This window comes from Pyricularia grisea, assembly GCF_004355905.1.
Source record: "Pyricularia grisea strain NI907 chromosome Unknown Pyricularia_grisea_NI907_Scaffold_2, whole genome shotgun sequence".
In the NCBI taxonomy this organism is placed as follows: domain Eukaryota; kingdom Fungi; phylum Ascomycota; class Sordariomycetes; order Magnaporthales; family Pyriculariaceae; genus Pyricularia; species Pyricularia grisea.
In genome coordinates, this window is record NW_022156717.1 from 3477160 (window position 1) to 3491831 (window position 14672).

Sequence of the window (14672 nt, forward strand, 5' to 3'; positions counted from 1 at the left end):
AAATAAAGTGTAGATGGCCCTACCCTACCTCATAGAAGTTCCTCTTATTGAAAAGTTGTGATGAAGATTGAAAAGGGAGAAAAAAGGATCTTCATAACATGTGTCAGTTATAGGCAGGGTTCAAGATCCAAGGAATGGCGAAGTGGGATGACGGGGATTCAACGAAAAAGAAAATCGTTGAAAAAAAAAACACCCATCAAAATGAAAGCCCCCCCACTCAAATCTTCGGATACATGCAATAGAGAACACCTGCAGAGAGAGAGAGAGAAAAAAAAAAAAAAGAAGGGTAAAGACAGCTGTCAAAATATTCCTTGCAGGTGGCCTTGGCTCTGCATTGAGCTCTGGCTCTGCAATGAGCTCGAAGAAACATACTTGTTAGAGAGTCTGATGACACCTCACCCCCGACCTACGGCCCGTGTCAACCGGAGCCTTGGGTCTCAATGGGATGAAAATACACCCACCCCAAGACCCCCAGTGCTCGTCCGCCGTGGAGACAATTTCGACTCCACATCAGCGGGCGTAGTAGCCGCAGTGGTAGTAGTGATAGCAGCAGCGGCAGTGATTTCCCGGTTTGGAAATGGCTGCCGATGGGTCATGACACTGGCAGCAACATCCTCCATCTTGATCTCAGGCAAGACTTGCTGGTGGTGCTGATAATCATTCCTCTGCCTTTGGGGGTGGAATGCTTCTTCTTCTTCATCATCATCATCATCATCATCATCATCATCATACACCCCCTGGAGGTAATATGCGGTAGGTGCTGACGACGGCAGCATCTGCTGGTGCTGATGCTGTGGGGTTACTTCGTGTGCTGCCGACCGATGGTGGCTGGTCGACAAATCATACGACGGTGTCGGCCGGTGGGTCGTCATCAGCGGTTCGGTCCTGACTGTTAGTCCCGAGATGGGGTAAATATTGTCCAAGTGGTGGTGGTGCTGTTGTTGTTGTTGTTGGGTATAGCAAAAAGGTGGGCCTCTGTACATCATGTCGCCAGTGGGATCGGCCATACTACTTGGCTGTTGATGTTGATGCTGGTGCTGAGTAAACTGCCACTGGTCCCTCGCATACTGCTGCTGTTGTGGTGCAATCATGACTGGGTGATGCTGGTTCCGCAAGCCCATGGCCGACGGAGACGAATGCAGAGATCTCATGACCGGATTGGGCGAGATCCTTGCCTCGAGCTGCTGCTGGACAGAGTGGTGTGGAATTATGCGGTAGGGATGCATGCGGTCAGAATATCGGGGCCAGCGCGCAGAAGAGGTGCGGTTGCTACGTCGGGAGCCGCCGATTACCGGCTTGAAATTTTGAATAGCCATCGGAGATGGTGATGGTCTGCCACTATTTTGTTGTTTTTGTTGACCTGTGCCACCGTCGGCCCCTTTTGAGCCGCCGCCGCTGCCACCGCCAGAACGAGAACAGGACTGTGTCTTGTTGCGGTACCTTGTAGTGGACTGCACTCCGTTCTCAATTGCCCAGGTTTGCAGGTACCATACCGCCGACTTTTTGGCCGTTGAAGGGGTTGTTGCTCCAGACTTGCTCTGGTTGTCTTCATCAACCAGATTTTCTGTGCTTGATCCGGCTGGCAAGTTCTTTTCAAGGCGTGGATTTATCTTTGTGAATGCCTATCACATGAGGAAATCACCCTGTCAGTGAAATGGTCAAAAAAGGGGGTGGGTGAAAGGCAAACAATGAGGTACCAAAACAACAGAAACAAAAGAAAAAAAAAAGGCTTACATGGTTCATGCTCAAATTATGCCTGATACTGTTTTGCCAACCTTTGGAGTTGACCTTGTCCGTATTCTTGATAAACCACTTGTAGACCTCCTGCAGGGTCATGCTGCGCTCGGGGGATGACATGAAAGCCTTCCATAAAAGCTTTGCATAGGGCTGCTCGCTCTGCTCCTCTTCATCCTCGTTGACAACTGGTTCGTCATCCTGGCTATCCTCCTCTTCATTGCATCCTTCAAGATGCGGGACTTGGCTATTATGTTGCCCTTGCTGGCCATTGTATACATCTCTAGCGGCACCATCTCCGTGGTTCGAGCTCGGGCCGGTGAGGAATCGGTTGGACGGCAAGGTCGGGAAGTTGCCCACCAGAGTCTCCTGCGGCTGGTTGGGATGCTGCAGGTAACCCTGCAATGTGGTGTGCTGGCTTTGTGGTGGAGGATGAGGAGGAGGTGCCACAAGAGCTGCTGCTACTTGCTGCTGCTGCTGGTTTTGTTGCTGTTGCTGGCTTGAGTAGATGACGCCACCCTGGTCCAGAAATCTGTTACTACTATTGCTGGTGTCGATGCTATTGTTGTTGCCACCGACGTTGTACCCGGCTGCGGCATGATCCTCGAGTCCACTGCTGGGATAAGAGGTTGGCATCAGGCCAGTCGGCAGCGGGAACCCGCTCGGCGAGGCTGGTGTTGGGGGCCCAAAGTATGGCGATAGTGGCGAGGACCGTTGCGATATGACATCCACACCATCCAGGCCCGACGATTGCCAGACCGGTGAGTGCTGCTGGTGTGTGATTTCCTGTCCAAATACCGGTATTTGATTTGACCAGTAGGAAGAATGGTTGGAAGTGGCGAGGTCGGTCGTGGTGTGTTGTTGTAGCTGTGGCTGTTGGCTACGTTTGTCGACTATAAAGCCAGTGTTTATCGTCAAAGGAGGCGAGCTTGTACTATCGGCAGCAAACATCTCATGGTCGCTGCAACCCCAGTCCTCGTAGTTGAACGTCAGTGCAAGCGATGGGTATTGACCCTGTACTTCTGCAGGTCGAGGAAAAGTGAGATATTGGTGATTCCCTTGTGAAGGCAGTCGCAACGACGCGGACGATGTTGGAGTGTAGGATTCTAACTTGATTGACGGCGACCTGGCCCATGGCGTTATCACATCCGGAAGGTCCGAAGGCGTCGGGAGGTCGGTGGGACTTCCAGGATGAGGAAGAAGAAGACGATGATTTTGATTCTTCGCGGGTGATGCCGGCGTCGTGGCTGAGCTCCGGTCCTGGGCTGCGAGCCCTGCGGCGGAAGTCGAGCCGTCCCGGCGCGACACCACCCCTTGGTCAAGAACGGGGAGTGGAGTGTTGGGAAGAAGCATCTCTGGTAGCACAGGGCCGTCCTGGGAGGATGTGTTGCCGAACTGTTGAGTGGTGCATCCGGGACCAGCTGACGCAGACCCAACCGTTCCTCCTCCGCTGGCTTCCGCCAGCAGGCTGCTCAGGAACTCTGTGTCCACCGGGCTGGCTAGCATGTTTCGAACTCGATGGATGCTTTGCTGTTTTCTTTCCCGGCCCCTTTTTCTCCTCCTAGAAGAGATAGGAACTTTTAGCGCTGTGCCGCTGGAAATCCTGTGGTGGAGTGCAAGTGGTAATCGTGTGATGAGTGCTTTAGATCACAGGGTTCAGGGCTTGTGTGCCGGTGACGTGAAGTTAGTACCCCACCAAACTTTGGGAAGAGAGAGTGCAAAAGAATAAAGGGGTGTAGCGTTGGGGGAGTTGGTGAGGAAGGGGGAAAAACATACAAGGCAGTGAGCCTAATAGGCGTGTCGCTTTGGTAGTAACGTTGCTGCCTTTTTTTGGTCACTCCAATGGTGTAATCAGGGCGTACAAGCGTCTTCTGTGATGCCAAAAAGTCAAGTAATGAACAAATAAATCCTTAGAGCTCTGATTCTTAGAAGAAGACCTTTTTTCCTTAGACAAAAGATAAAAAAAAAAAAGGCTTGACATGAATGTCAGAGCAATGTCAAGTCGAATTTGATGTTGATGTGCAGTGAGACCGGTGTATCCAGGCTAGGGCTGAGCGAGTAGGAATGTCACCCCAACGACCTATATGTGAAATTGGTTTTCTTAATTACCGAGGGGAAGGGAAACCGGGGACCATATCCTTTTTGCAAAGACCCGAAGACCCAAATCATTGGGACTTGATGTTCCAGATCACTCGGATCATCTCTTTGCGGCAAATCTTTTTTTTATATACATCATCAAAGAGCGCCTCGAACTCCTTGACAATAAAACAAGATCAAATAAATAAAAAGTGACCACTTACATCTAGACCATTTTATCAATTAGTACCCGGTACTTCAGTGGGGGTGTATGAAAGGACATACAGGCCTTGGGGGCTACCGAGGGGGTGTGTGTGCAATGTATAGTGTTGTGCCAAGGATTTGTTTACTCAAAAAAGGTGACTGATACCTACAAGCAGCACGCGCACATATAGACACGCATGCGCACACACCAGGGGAGTCCCTCGCTCCAGGAATGTCTCTGACTGGTTGACCGGAAATGGGCTCCTCATTCTCTCCAACAAAAAAATAAATAGAAGGACCGCGGGGAAGACTTCCGTTATCTGCATCAAGGGGTGAGGGAGTAGAAGAGCCGGGGTTTGTACCTATCTAGATTGTATATCTATGAGATAAAAAGCAGAAACAATAAGAAGAAAAATGGAAACAAAGACAAAGAAGAGAAAAAAAAGAGTAAGGTCCCATCATAGTGACAGGTCACAAAAACAAACGGAAGTCTTCATCATCAACAACCAAACCATTCCCGCCAGGAGCCGTCCGCCGAGCCCCGACTTCCCCTTGCACCCCATCAGGGATCTGACGGGAGGACCTTTTTCCCCTGGGGTGCGGCGAACAAAAACAATAGGGGGATGGGGAGAAGGAAATGGTTCTAGCCGTGTTGGAAATTGGTTGGACAAACGTGACAACCGACAAACCGTGCATCTTGTTCTCCATGTTACCGGCAAGGCACAATAAGTCAAAAAAGGAAGTTTGGGCATCGCTCTCGCCCGCCCGCTATTAACCTCCCCCGCAAGTGATGTTCCACTCACTTTTCTTTTCGTTTCTTTTTTTCCCATGGCACCACCCCTGATGTTGGATACTGTTGTGTTATTGATAGCCCGCTGTTCCGTCCATCCCCAAAAGCCCGACTTTTCTAAACCAAAGAATAAAGAGAAAAGAAAAAAAGAAGCGGGCAGCGGCCGGACCGAGATTCCATGTTTGCTGAATACACAGCTTCAGGCCGATGACCGGTTGGGAAAGACGTACAAGAGAGATATGTACAGGAAAAGGAAACTGTAAACCGGGAAGCCGGGGCATTATACCAAATCCGGAGGTTCAATCCTACAACAAAGGAAAGGAAAGGAAAACGTATTACCATCTTTGTTGAATTCTGAGGATTCGGGCTAAGGTCGGTAAGCAAACTGGTTATCAATCCTTGCTGGCGACTTGTCCATCTGCTCTGCTCTAGACAATAGCCAAGTCCAAAAGACTAGAATGGAGGACTGACGTGTCAGTGACCTGTCAACTCTGCAAAAAAAAAAAAAAAAAAAAAAAAAAAAAAAAAAAAAAAAAAAAACAAGATAATGCGCGTCGAACAAGACCCAGATCAGGGAGATGGCGACATGAGAAAAAAAGGGCCTTTTCCCCCAAGTAAAGAAAGTGGAACCCCCCGTCGACGGGAACGCAAAAAATTGTACCTGATGCAGAGTATCCCAGAGGGTAAGAGGGCCCAGCCGAATGACAAAAGTGCTCGGGAGCTTGCAGTTCTGCTCGCCAAGACAGTCCAATCATTTGCTCGGGATTACCCAATGAAAGGCCGTCCCTTAACAGGCACGCTCGTTGGCAAACGGCAAAAGGTTTGTATCTACTGTATGTTATAGAAAAAATCAATGTTCTTAAGCATCATGGACAAGCAGCGGGGAAAAAAAAAGGTACGCAGCACTCATGAGAAAGGTCGGGAAACACACGAACGGGAGGTTTTGAGCCTTGCACTATAACCATTGTTTTTAGAGGCGTATTCCAGACCGCCGCTGACTCTCTTCTCTCTTGTGATGCACCGAGATTCTTCCCACATCGTTGATCTTGCTTCGTGGTACATTGAATTCCCCGGCCCGTGGCATGACAGAACAAAGGCATTGCCATGTATAACCGCCTGTTGTACCCTCGATCAAAGTTTTCATGTATGTGGCAAATGTAAAAAAAAAATAAAAAACAAAAAATAGAAATAAAAAGAGACAGAATTTTCTTTGTTTTGATGCCTCAGCCGCCTCGGTAGCCTCCTGGATGGATTCTGTCCGCCCTCCCCCCTGGCGGTGTAATGAAAATCAGATGCTTGCATTCTCAGGTCCTCGAGGGTGTAGCATGGAAACATCCTCTAGACTGACGATGTGATAAGTGACAGGATTTACCATTCCGTCCGTCACTTGGGTGTTTGCTCATTGGACAAGCAGTATCAATAATTTGTTCATTGAAAAAAGTTTGTCTGCGAGAGAAATGTGAGCATTCATTCCATGCAACCCCCAAGGTTAGTCTTCAATAACATGTCACTGTACGTGGCGAGGATGATGAACGAGCCATCTGCACGTGTTTTGGGTGGCCAACCATGTGTGTGTGTGTGTGTGTGTTGAGGACACAAACGCCTATTACTCTACATACCTGGCTAAGCGAAGAAAGCATAAAGACAAAAATCTAAACTACCTTGCATCAGCCTGACATCCACTTGACCTGGTGGGAAACATGAGGTGCAGGTGCGTGTGCGTATACGTATTTGTGCGCACAACAAACAGGGGATGGTGTACCCTCACTAAAACATCCTGTTCCGTCCTTGCTGTCAGAAAAGGTCCGGCAGACCAATGGCCATGCCAGAGCTCCTAACTTGGTGCCACTCCAAAGTTGGGAACGCGGGGGAACAGCCGATATGTCTGCCTGTTCAAAAGAGTCGTGCTTATCCAGATAAGTCGGGAGGGAAAGGTGTCTTGAGAGTATGCAGAAACAACCTTGTGGTTGTGGCCGAAACGCCCATACTGGTATTCACTGCACAGCACGCGTGACGTCTCCCTTTTTTGCATGTCAGGTGCCCCAGTCAGCGTAACTTTGGCTTGGCTGACACATTGATGGCGATGAAGACGAGCTCTGATGACACAAGAGCCTACAATGTAGATGCCAGGCAAATGGAATAACAAAAGATGGAGACTGGTCCCACAAAAGTGACATGCAACTGGCTATTCTTTTTTCCCTGGTAACTCGTACAACTTGCACCGGCTTGACCGGGTTTGCTGGCTTCTCATTTCCTATAATAGATCTGCACGGAAAATATGTTAGTATTCCATAAACAGCAATGGTTCTCTTGCCGAATTTTGTGGAGTAAAACTGGAGACACGGGACGTACCTTTTTGAACCGGAAATGGAGTTGCAAAATACCCTATCAATACATGACGTTTGTGGTTAGCAAGATGTGCCGAAAGTGTGCGCCTTCTTAGCCCAATATGGTAACTTCGCTTGAGCCAAAGAGACAGGCAGGGTTTCCTGCATCCAGAATACGGAATTCCAATACCCGCAAACATTTTATGAATACCTCACCGGCTCGCGGGGCTCAGTTTGGCTCTGCGACTGGATAGGGAGCACAAAGGTGTGAAAAATAGAGAGAACAAAAAAAATGACAAAAAAAACTTACCTTGTCAAAGCTACTTTTGTAACCACGTTCCCTCTTGGCACTGAAATCCCATTCCTTGTCAACAATTCGAAACGCAATGTCCTCGTACGGAGGCCCCGCAATGAACCGGATCAGACAAGTATCCTCCTGGCCAGCCGGGGCAAATGACTCTCCTCGCCTCCGGCCGCCCTCCCGGATGATCTTAAAGGTAGGGGCCTTGGTCTTGTCGATGAGATCCGGGTAGAAAATGTTGAAGCGGTAGCCGTGCACCACCTTGGGCGGCGGGTTGTCGTAGTCATAGTGTGTCTGGTTGTACTTGTTCCACTCGTAACCCATCTGCACCCGGTTGAAGTAGCGAGGCTTTCGCGGACGGTACTGGTCTGCCCATGCCGGCCTGGGACCTGTCGCTGGCGCCTCCTCGGCCGTCAGGATCTCCTCATCCTCACCCACTCCGCGAGCGAGCTCTCTCTCGTAGAGAGCCCTGGTTGCCTGTGAGAAATCTTCGTCGTTTGTACTTTGGGCAAACCGCGCCGTCCCTGGAGGGAGAGCGCCACTGCTTGAACCTTGTCGTCCACCGGACGCTCCCAAACCGGCACTTGAGCCCTGAGCAGCAGAGCCACCTGCCCTCTTTCCACCAGCAACTAAGGCATTCGAGCCTGCCGCCACCAGCTTCTCGATGTCCATTGCTTTCAGCTTCTCGGTCCGGGCCTCGCGGATAGACTCTGTGATCTTCTTCAGTTGAGCTTTCGCCTTGTAGACAAGCAAACTCTTCAGCAGACCACCCCAGTAATCAGTGTCGACGGATGCGTCATTAGAATCAAGCTTTGCTCGGATCTGCTTCTCTAATGCTTCGAGCTGTTCGTAGGTTTTAGGGGCGAGGATCTTGTCGACGTCAGCCGACACCGAGCCCACAGTGCGGCCCTCGGGGCCCTGGGGCGCCAGCTGGCGGCGACGATCGTCACAGAGCGCCAGTATAGCGTTCCAATATTCGAGGTTGCGGGCGCTGGACTCTAGTGTTCGGTATGACGTGACCTCTGGCTCCAGCTCAGTCAACTGAGCCTCGTTGAGCCCCTCGATCACCTTTGCGGGCGACGGCACGGTGATGAGAGCATCTTTTTCGTCGTCGTCAAGTGTATCGCGGTCTTCGTCAACCCAGCGGAGGTTGAAGGCGAGAAAGTCGATCGGTTTGGCGCGGCGTTCACGGACTCGGATGTCGGCCTTCTTCTTGGACTGTCGCAGGACGAACTTGTCTTCGCCTGCGACGAACTCTTCAGATTGCTCATCCTGGGTCTTGAAATTGCGCGCGTTTGATTGCTGATCTCTGTTGCTGTTCTGCGCCGGGCCTCGTTGCTGCGGCCTGGATGGTTTTGTGATTCGGTTGCCCGGGTCACGCCTCGGGGCGGTGATATCTCGACCAGTCGACGACCCGCGGGTTGGGGACTTGATGCCGGCGATCATGGCCGCTCGTCCTGGATCCATCTTGAGTGATAGGTCTCACGCTTCTACTGACTAGATAGATAACGAAAGTACGGGATTTTTGAAGGGAATTATGGCGCGACAATCAAAAGGATTGATATGATGCACTATTCATTCTTGTCTTGGGCTTGGACGGACAAGCTTAATTGATGCAATCAGCCTTGGCACGAGCATCCAAAGTGGGTGGAATTCTAGAACGCGGTATCATGTGATGGCTCACGTGGTGGGTCTGCCTCAACTTGACCACCTGAACTGTGACGATTTCGGTCACTACCTAAGCATTAAAATCTGGGTACCTGCCTAAGGTAGGTTAGGTTGGTACCTTAGGTATTTAGCCATCTCTTTTCATTAATTGAGTCCAGGAAATACGGGACTTAATTTGTTTGTACTCAGGGAACCGGCTCCTGATCTTCGACCCGGCAATCTTCTTATGGATCTTTACGCCGATTGCGGTTGCTTTACTATCCCAGGCGTTTCAATCCACCTACGGAATAGGTAGGTAGGCGGCGGCTAGACAATGGCAGACATGTGAAAATCGATATACGGGTCATAGTTCAATCCTTCGATTCGATTCCTTCCCATGGATCTTTCCGCACTTGCGCCTTGTTTCCTGCAACTGAGGACTTTTCTCCCGTGGTCAAAGGCCTCGAATGTCCTGATTTTGCGATCTCCTGAACAGTCACCCCATCCTATGCCTGGGCAGAACCCATGTCGTACCGTGGTTCTACCATTCGTTTATGTGTCATGCACATTTCGGTCAGCATTCAGGCACTTTTGGAATATTAATGCCGCCTGGGGATGGCGGGTGTTATATTCCGATGCATGGCGGTTAGATCTATCTATTCGTAGTATAAAAAGAAACGTAGAGCCCAAAAAAATTTCCCTAGTGGCTAATCTTGTTCTGCAGCCACAGTTTGCACAGATATCCTTCTATCCTGAGAACACTCTGGCCACGGTCTTGAATACTGTTAAGCTCTTACACATACTAACGTTTAATTCACCCATCCCACACATACTCAACCCCAACCAACCAACCATGCCTCGCCTGCACCTTGTAAACCTAGGCCTCTTCCTCACCAGCGTCTTGGCAATGACGCTCCCGCAGCCCGCCACCCCAGCCAACACCAACCCGGAGGCCCCAACCATATCCCCCTTCACGGTCGAGTACGGCGGCGACAGATACCAGGCCTGCGGCTACTTCCGCACGGGCCAGATGCGCTGCCCGCAGGACCACGTCTGCATCGACAACCCGCGTCCGTCCTCGTGCGGCCAGGCCTGCGACGACCATGGCGTCTGCGTCAAGCGGGAGGCTGCGTGGTGCGGCAAGGGGATGCCCGCATGCGCCAACGGCGGGCGATGCCGCCCTACCATCTTTGAGTGCATCCCACGTGTGGGCGGCAGTACGGCTGAGAGCTGTGCGGACCTCTGCTTCCCAGACTACTGGAACGGTGAGCCTGATCGGGCGAGCTTGTGAGGATTAAAAAAAAAGGAGATTTTGAAAGGGCGGGGGGGCGTTGTTATTCTACTTCTTGACACCTTTAAAAAGAACGAGCAAAGTGGAATGGGGGGACGGGCTCATGGTAACGGGAAAATGATGTGCTGCCTGTCGTACGCTTCAGCATGAGCGATGTTGTGAATTTAAGACTGGAGCACAGGACCCAAGGGAGAATCGGGGAAACGCAGCTGTTTTGCATATTGTAATCTGTAGCTTGCGCAAGGCGCTCGTACATTCAGACCGTCGCTGTTCTTGAATCATAGTCGACCATGCAAGTTAACAGCTTCAACAATGGAATCAGGTAAAGTAGACTTATCTTGTTGGGAGGTTATATCAAGTAAATCAATTAGGCCACCCAAGTACAACGACTGTGTACGTAGTTTTACAAATCCCAAACGCCAGGCCGGTACGCAAAAACAACAAAGACATAATAATGTCAAATCCCCCAAAACACCAAGTGGCAATTGCCCCATTAAATCATCAAAAATCAAACATTAGAGTAGACCTTTATTCCCCCCAGAGATGAAAGATATTTTTTCTCTGTCGGTTGTGGTTTTCTGTGTCTTCATATTTGTCATAAAATATTCTGTCGTTAAAAGAGGTATGTTGAGTATCGAGCACCAGATAAAACCCACAGCTAGGGCGTCTGTGCTGGCTTCTCCTTTAGTCTCTCGGCGGGTAGTAATCCCGTGTCGTTGGTGAAGCTCTTAGCGACTATCCCCATGCCGGAACCCTCGGGCCGGAATGCCGGGTGAGCCCAGATCGGCGGCGTCCTGGCTCTTATCGACGGCGGTGGCACCGGCGGCGGCGCGTCCCGGAGGTCACCGCTCCACCTCGCGTTGCTGTTGGCCCAGGCCGGAGGGCACTTTTTGCCGTCCGGTAGCTCCCAAACCCACCGGCGGCTCGAGTTGGAGGAGCTGTGGACCGGGCTCCGGAGGCTGCTGCCGCTGCCGCTCGAGCCGGGCCTTTCGGGCGAGGTCTTGAGCTGCGGTTTCTGCGACATGGGTAGCAGCATCTCTTTGTCTTCCATGTCGGAGTCGTTCATGGCGGCTACCTCGGGTCCGCTGGCGTGTCGCCTCCCCCTAGTCCAGAGCGACGCCTTGGTCGGAGTTGGCGGGCTCGGGGGCAGGCCGGGGTCGGTGACGACGGCATCCTCTGTAAGTTCGGGTCGGTCGAGGGATGGTCGGCTCTTGAGCGACTTGCTGATCATGAGGGCGCGCTGGGACTCGGCCTCAAGAAACATGGTCGAGTTGCTGAGCTTGCACCGCCGTTCATACTCCTGCCAGGAGAGGTTTGGGTCCCGCTGGCGCGCGGCCGTATATTCTGCCGTGGCTTGGCTTCGTCTTTTTCTTGACCTTCGGATCATGATGCAGGCTGTGATGAAGGCCATGACGAGCACGGCGGCTCCCATGATAGAGCTGACGACTATCAAGGGTCGGAAGTCTTGTGAGAATGATTCGGTGTTCGTGTCTGCTGCATCTGTCGTCGCCACAGTCGGCGAGCCTGAAGCTGATGGGGGTTTTGAGATGGGACTGGCGACGTCTCGCCTTCCCAAATTCCCCGGAAGTTCCGGCACCCTGATGATCATGTTGTGATCTGATGCTTGTGTGAGTATGTTGTTTGCTGCCGACAAATGTTATATCAAGCCGTCGCTTGCTGGCGGTTGCCTTGGAGCCCAGCCGTTATCTGGAAGCTCAAGGAAAGGCAAACGGCAAAGTTGCCGTCAAGGTTGAGATGTATCTTGATGACGAGCGTAGCCGAGAGCTTGCAATCACGTCATGTCATCGTGATCAGGTTCCTTGACAAACTCGATTGGTATGGGCTTGGTATAAAAGAGAAGGCGGACGGGTAAGACTAAAAGAAATAAGAACGAAACGAAATCCCCAGCCCCATGTGTCATTATCGGAGCCGTAGCGCTGTTCGCTTCCTCCGGCCCCCCCTCCACCATTACGCGCTCACTCTCTCACTCGCTTGACCAGCACCTACCTAAAGAGTTCGCATCCGCCGGTTAGGTTGTGAACGAACGCCCAAAATTCACATGGGTGGATCCGCCAGGGGTAGGGGAGGGAACCAAGATCTCTACCGCCCCCGCTGCCATGGTTCCCCCCCTGGTCTGTTATTGGAGGGATTTTCTCGGTTTGCTACATTGTACCTTTTTTTTTTTTTTTTTTTTTTTTTTTTTTTGGTTAACTCTCGCACGCAAGGCAAGATGGAAGCTCAACGTCGGCTGTCTCTCGCTTCAGTCGCCTTCCCGTTAGCTCTCTTCTTTAACTAAGTACCGTAAATGCACACAGCCTCCCGGAGGTTGCACAGGATTACATGCATCCATCCAATTGCAGCTGAGGTTTTTCGGTCCTTCAGCATTTGCTGCACATTATTTCACCAGGGGTCCTTCTGTTTTCAGAAACACGAAATATTGGAGCACTGTAGCAGGTTTAGCTTCTTAGTGGCTAGCAAAGCTGGCAAGCTTGATTGTTGCTGCTAGTTGGCGGGTGCCGAGAAGGTCTAGCCCGAAAATAACTGGGGAGCTTGCTCCGCTGTCCTCCCCACCACTGGAATTTTTCACTGGACAACACGAGCTGGGTCGCAGTAGCGCCATTTGGGTCCCGGACCAGTAATGTTTGGACGACAAGAAGAAATTCTTCAACAACGCACGACGTGCAACCAACCCTTCTTCCCTTTCCTTCACCGTTGTTCGGTGACCTGCCCGCCCTACCTCCCTTATCGACGGGCCCAACTCATTGCCCCCTGCAATATTCTACTATGGTACTGTTAGTGGACAGAGTATAATTTTAGAATTTGTGTTGAATACGAATTCGCCCAAAGTTATCATCTTCTTCACCGATAGGAACACTATCGTCGTGGTGCGCCCATTCGAACTCTATCTAATGTACCATAAGTACCTACCCTACCTACCTATGCATGTCAAATGTCCCTTGCTCTCCACCTTATTTCGTATCCCTTTTTTTTTTTTTCTTTTTCCGCTGTCGCTCCGCTTCTCCACTACTCCCCGTAACTGACTGACTGACTAACTTACTGAAGGGTACTGTAATATTATGCTACTGTCCGTCTTGATCATCTGCACCCTTTTTATTTATCTATTTAACTTCTGTACCTTAGTCAAACAAGCCCCAATCAGAACAATGCGACACCCAACCATCTCCGGCTCACCCGACCGCTTTTCCTCTTTATCCGGGACGGGAAGCTCCAACCCCTGCCCCTCCACTGCGCACCAACATTTCAGCGAAGCAAATGCTGGATCAACCTCGCTACCGGGATGCTCCCAAGTTCCCGATGCACATGTTGCACTCAATATTCAAACCCACGTATAGCAGCACTCTTGTCAGAAACCTTATTTTCCACGAGGGACTGGATGGCAGCTGTGTCATGTTGATTAAACCCAATAATCGTTTTTTTTTATCGGGAAATTATACTCATGATATATCGTCCTATCTGATTCTGCCCTATGTAAGCCAAGTCAAGCCTCCTGAGATTGCCGACCAAAAGGCCTTGGGAGTAATCATCAACGCTCTTGGGGCTGTAAGAAGCAAATGTAGTAAAACGCCCAGCCCGTAAGCCGCCAGATGACCTGCGTTGGTTTGGCCTTTAGTTTGTTTTTTGCTCGTCTTTTTTCCCCTGTCACATGTCTTGACCCTCCCGCCTCATTGCTCTCAGCTGGCTGGTGGGAATTCGTTGAGAATCCGGTTGACCCCGCTGTTAAGCCCAAGGAGGGAGAAAAGAGAAAGAAGCCGCAAAAAAAAACCAAGTCCTCCATTCTCAGCCGACGGGAGGCTCCGCATGCGAGCATCATGAACAATGCGGGGGAACCAGAACCGGAATCCAAGTGGCATAGGTATATATCTATAATTGGCAAGTTCGGAGTGTGGTCCGCCGATCGGTTCTTGAACCAAGAAAATCCCCGGCCGGCTGCCCGCGGTTAACCAATCCGCGTTTGGAGCAAGTGTTCCTGGAAGTAACCAGTATTCTTTGAGTTTAAAAAAAAGTATACTAGACTAGACTAGTTCTAGAAGCAGTCTAGGTCCATATTTGGCTTAGACTGAATGTACATAACGTTGAGATCTCACCGAACGACAGGAAGCTAGGTACTCGTCAAAAGCCGTAGCTTCCTGCCCCCATGTTGGTCTGCCGAGCTGCCTCCGTGCCAGAGGTACTCGAATAAGAATATGTATAATTCGGACCTTTTAGGTTGACAGCTTTGCTGATCCTTCACGGAGTACGTTCCGGTATTATGGGCATCCGCTTTTGGTCGACAGGCACTAG

At 50.8% G+C, this 14672-nt stretch overlaps 4 protein-coding genes across 4 annotated transcripts; 1 reads left to right on the plus strand and 3 right to left on the minus strand.

The window, feature by feature from the left end:
• Window positions 1-437: 437 nt before the first annotated feature.
• On the minus strand, window positions 438-3240 carry PgNI_03629 (uncharacterized protein; the record flags this gene model as incomplete). The annotated part of the gene is made up of 2 exons (XM_031123683.1): window positions 438-1622; window positions 1735-3240. 2 exons carry the CDS (start codon window positions 3238-3240, stop codon window positions 438-440), a joined length of 2691 nt encoding a protein of 896 aa, XP_030983613.1.
• Window positions 3241-6314: 3074 nt separating this feature from the next.
• PgNI_03630 (uncharacterized protein) lies at window positions 6315-9016 on the minus strand. Its single transcript, XM_031123684.1, has 3 exons — window positions 7442-9016; window positions 7157-7189; window positions 6315-7069 (listed from the first exon to the last, which is right to left on the minus strand). Exons 1-3 carry the CDS (start codon window positions 8897-8899, stop codon window positions 7052-7054), a joined length of 1509 nt encoding a protein of 502 aa, XP_030984826.1. The 5' UTR covers window positions 8900-9016; the 3' UTR covers window positions 6315-7051.
• Window positions 9017-9932: 916 nt separating this feature from the next.
• PgNI_03631 (uncharacterized protein) lies at window positions 9933-10370 on the plus strand (the record flags this gene model as incomplete). The annotated part of the gene is made up of 1 exon (XM_031123685.1): window positions 9933-10370. One exon carries the CDS (start codon window positions 9933-9935, stop codon window positions 10368-10370), a length of 438 nt encoding a protein of 145 aa, XP_030984825.1.
• A 658-nt stretch (window positions 10371-11028) lies between these two features.
• Window positions 11029-11979, minus strand: PgNI_03632 (uncharacterized protein; the record flags this gene model as incomplete). The annotated part of the gene is made up of 1 exon (XM_031123686.1): window positions 11029-11979. The coding sequence occupies one exon, from the start codon at window positions 11977-11979 to the stop codon at window positions 11029-11031; it is 951 nt and encodes a 316-aa protein (XP_030984828.1).
• Between the last annotated feature and the right edge of the window lie 2693 nt (window positions 11980-14672).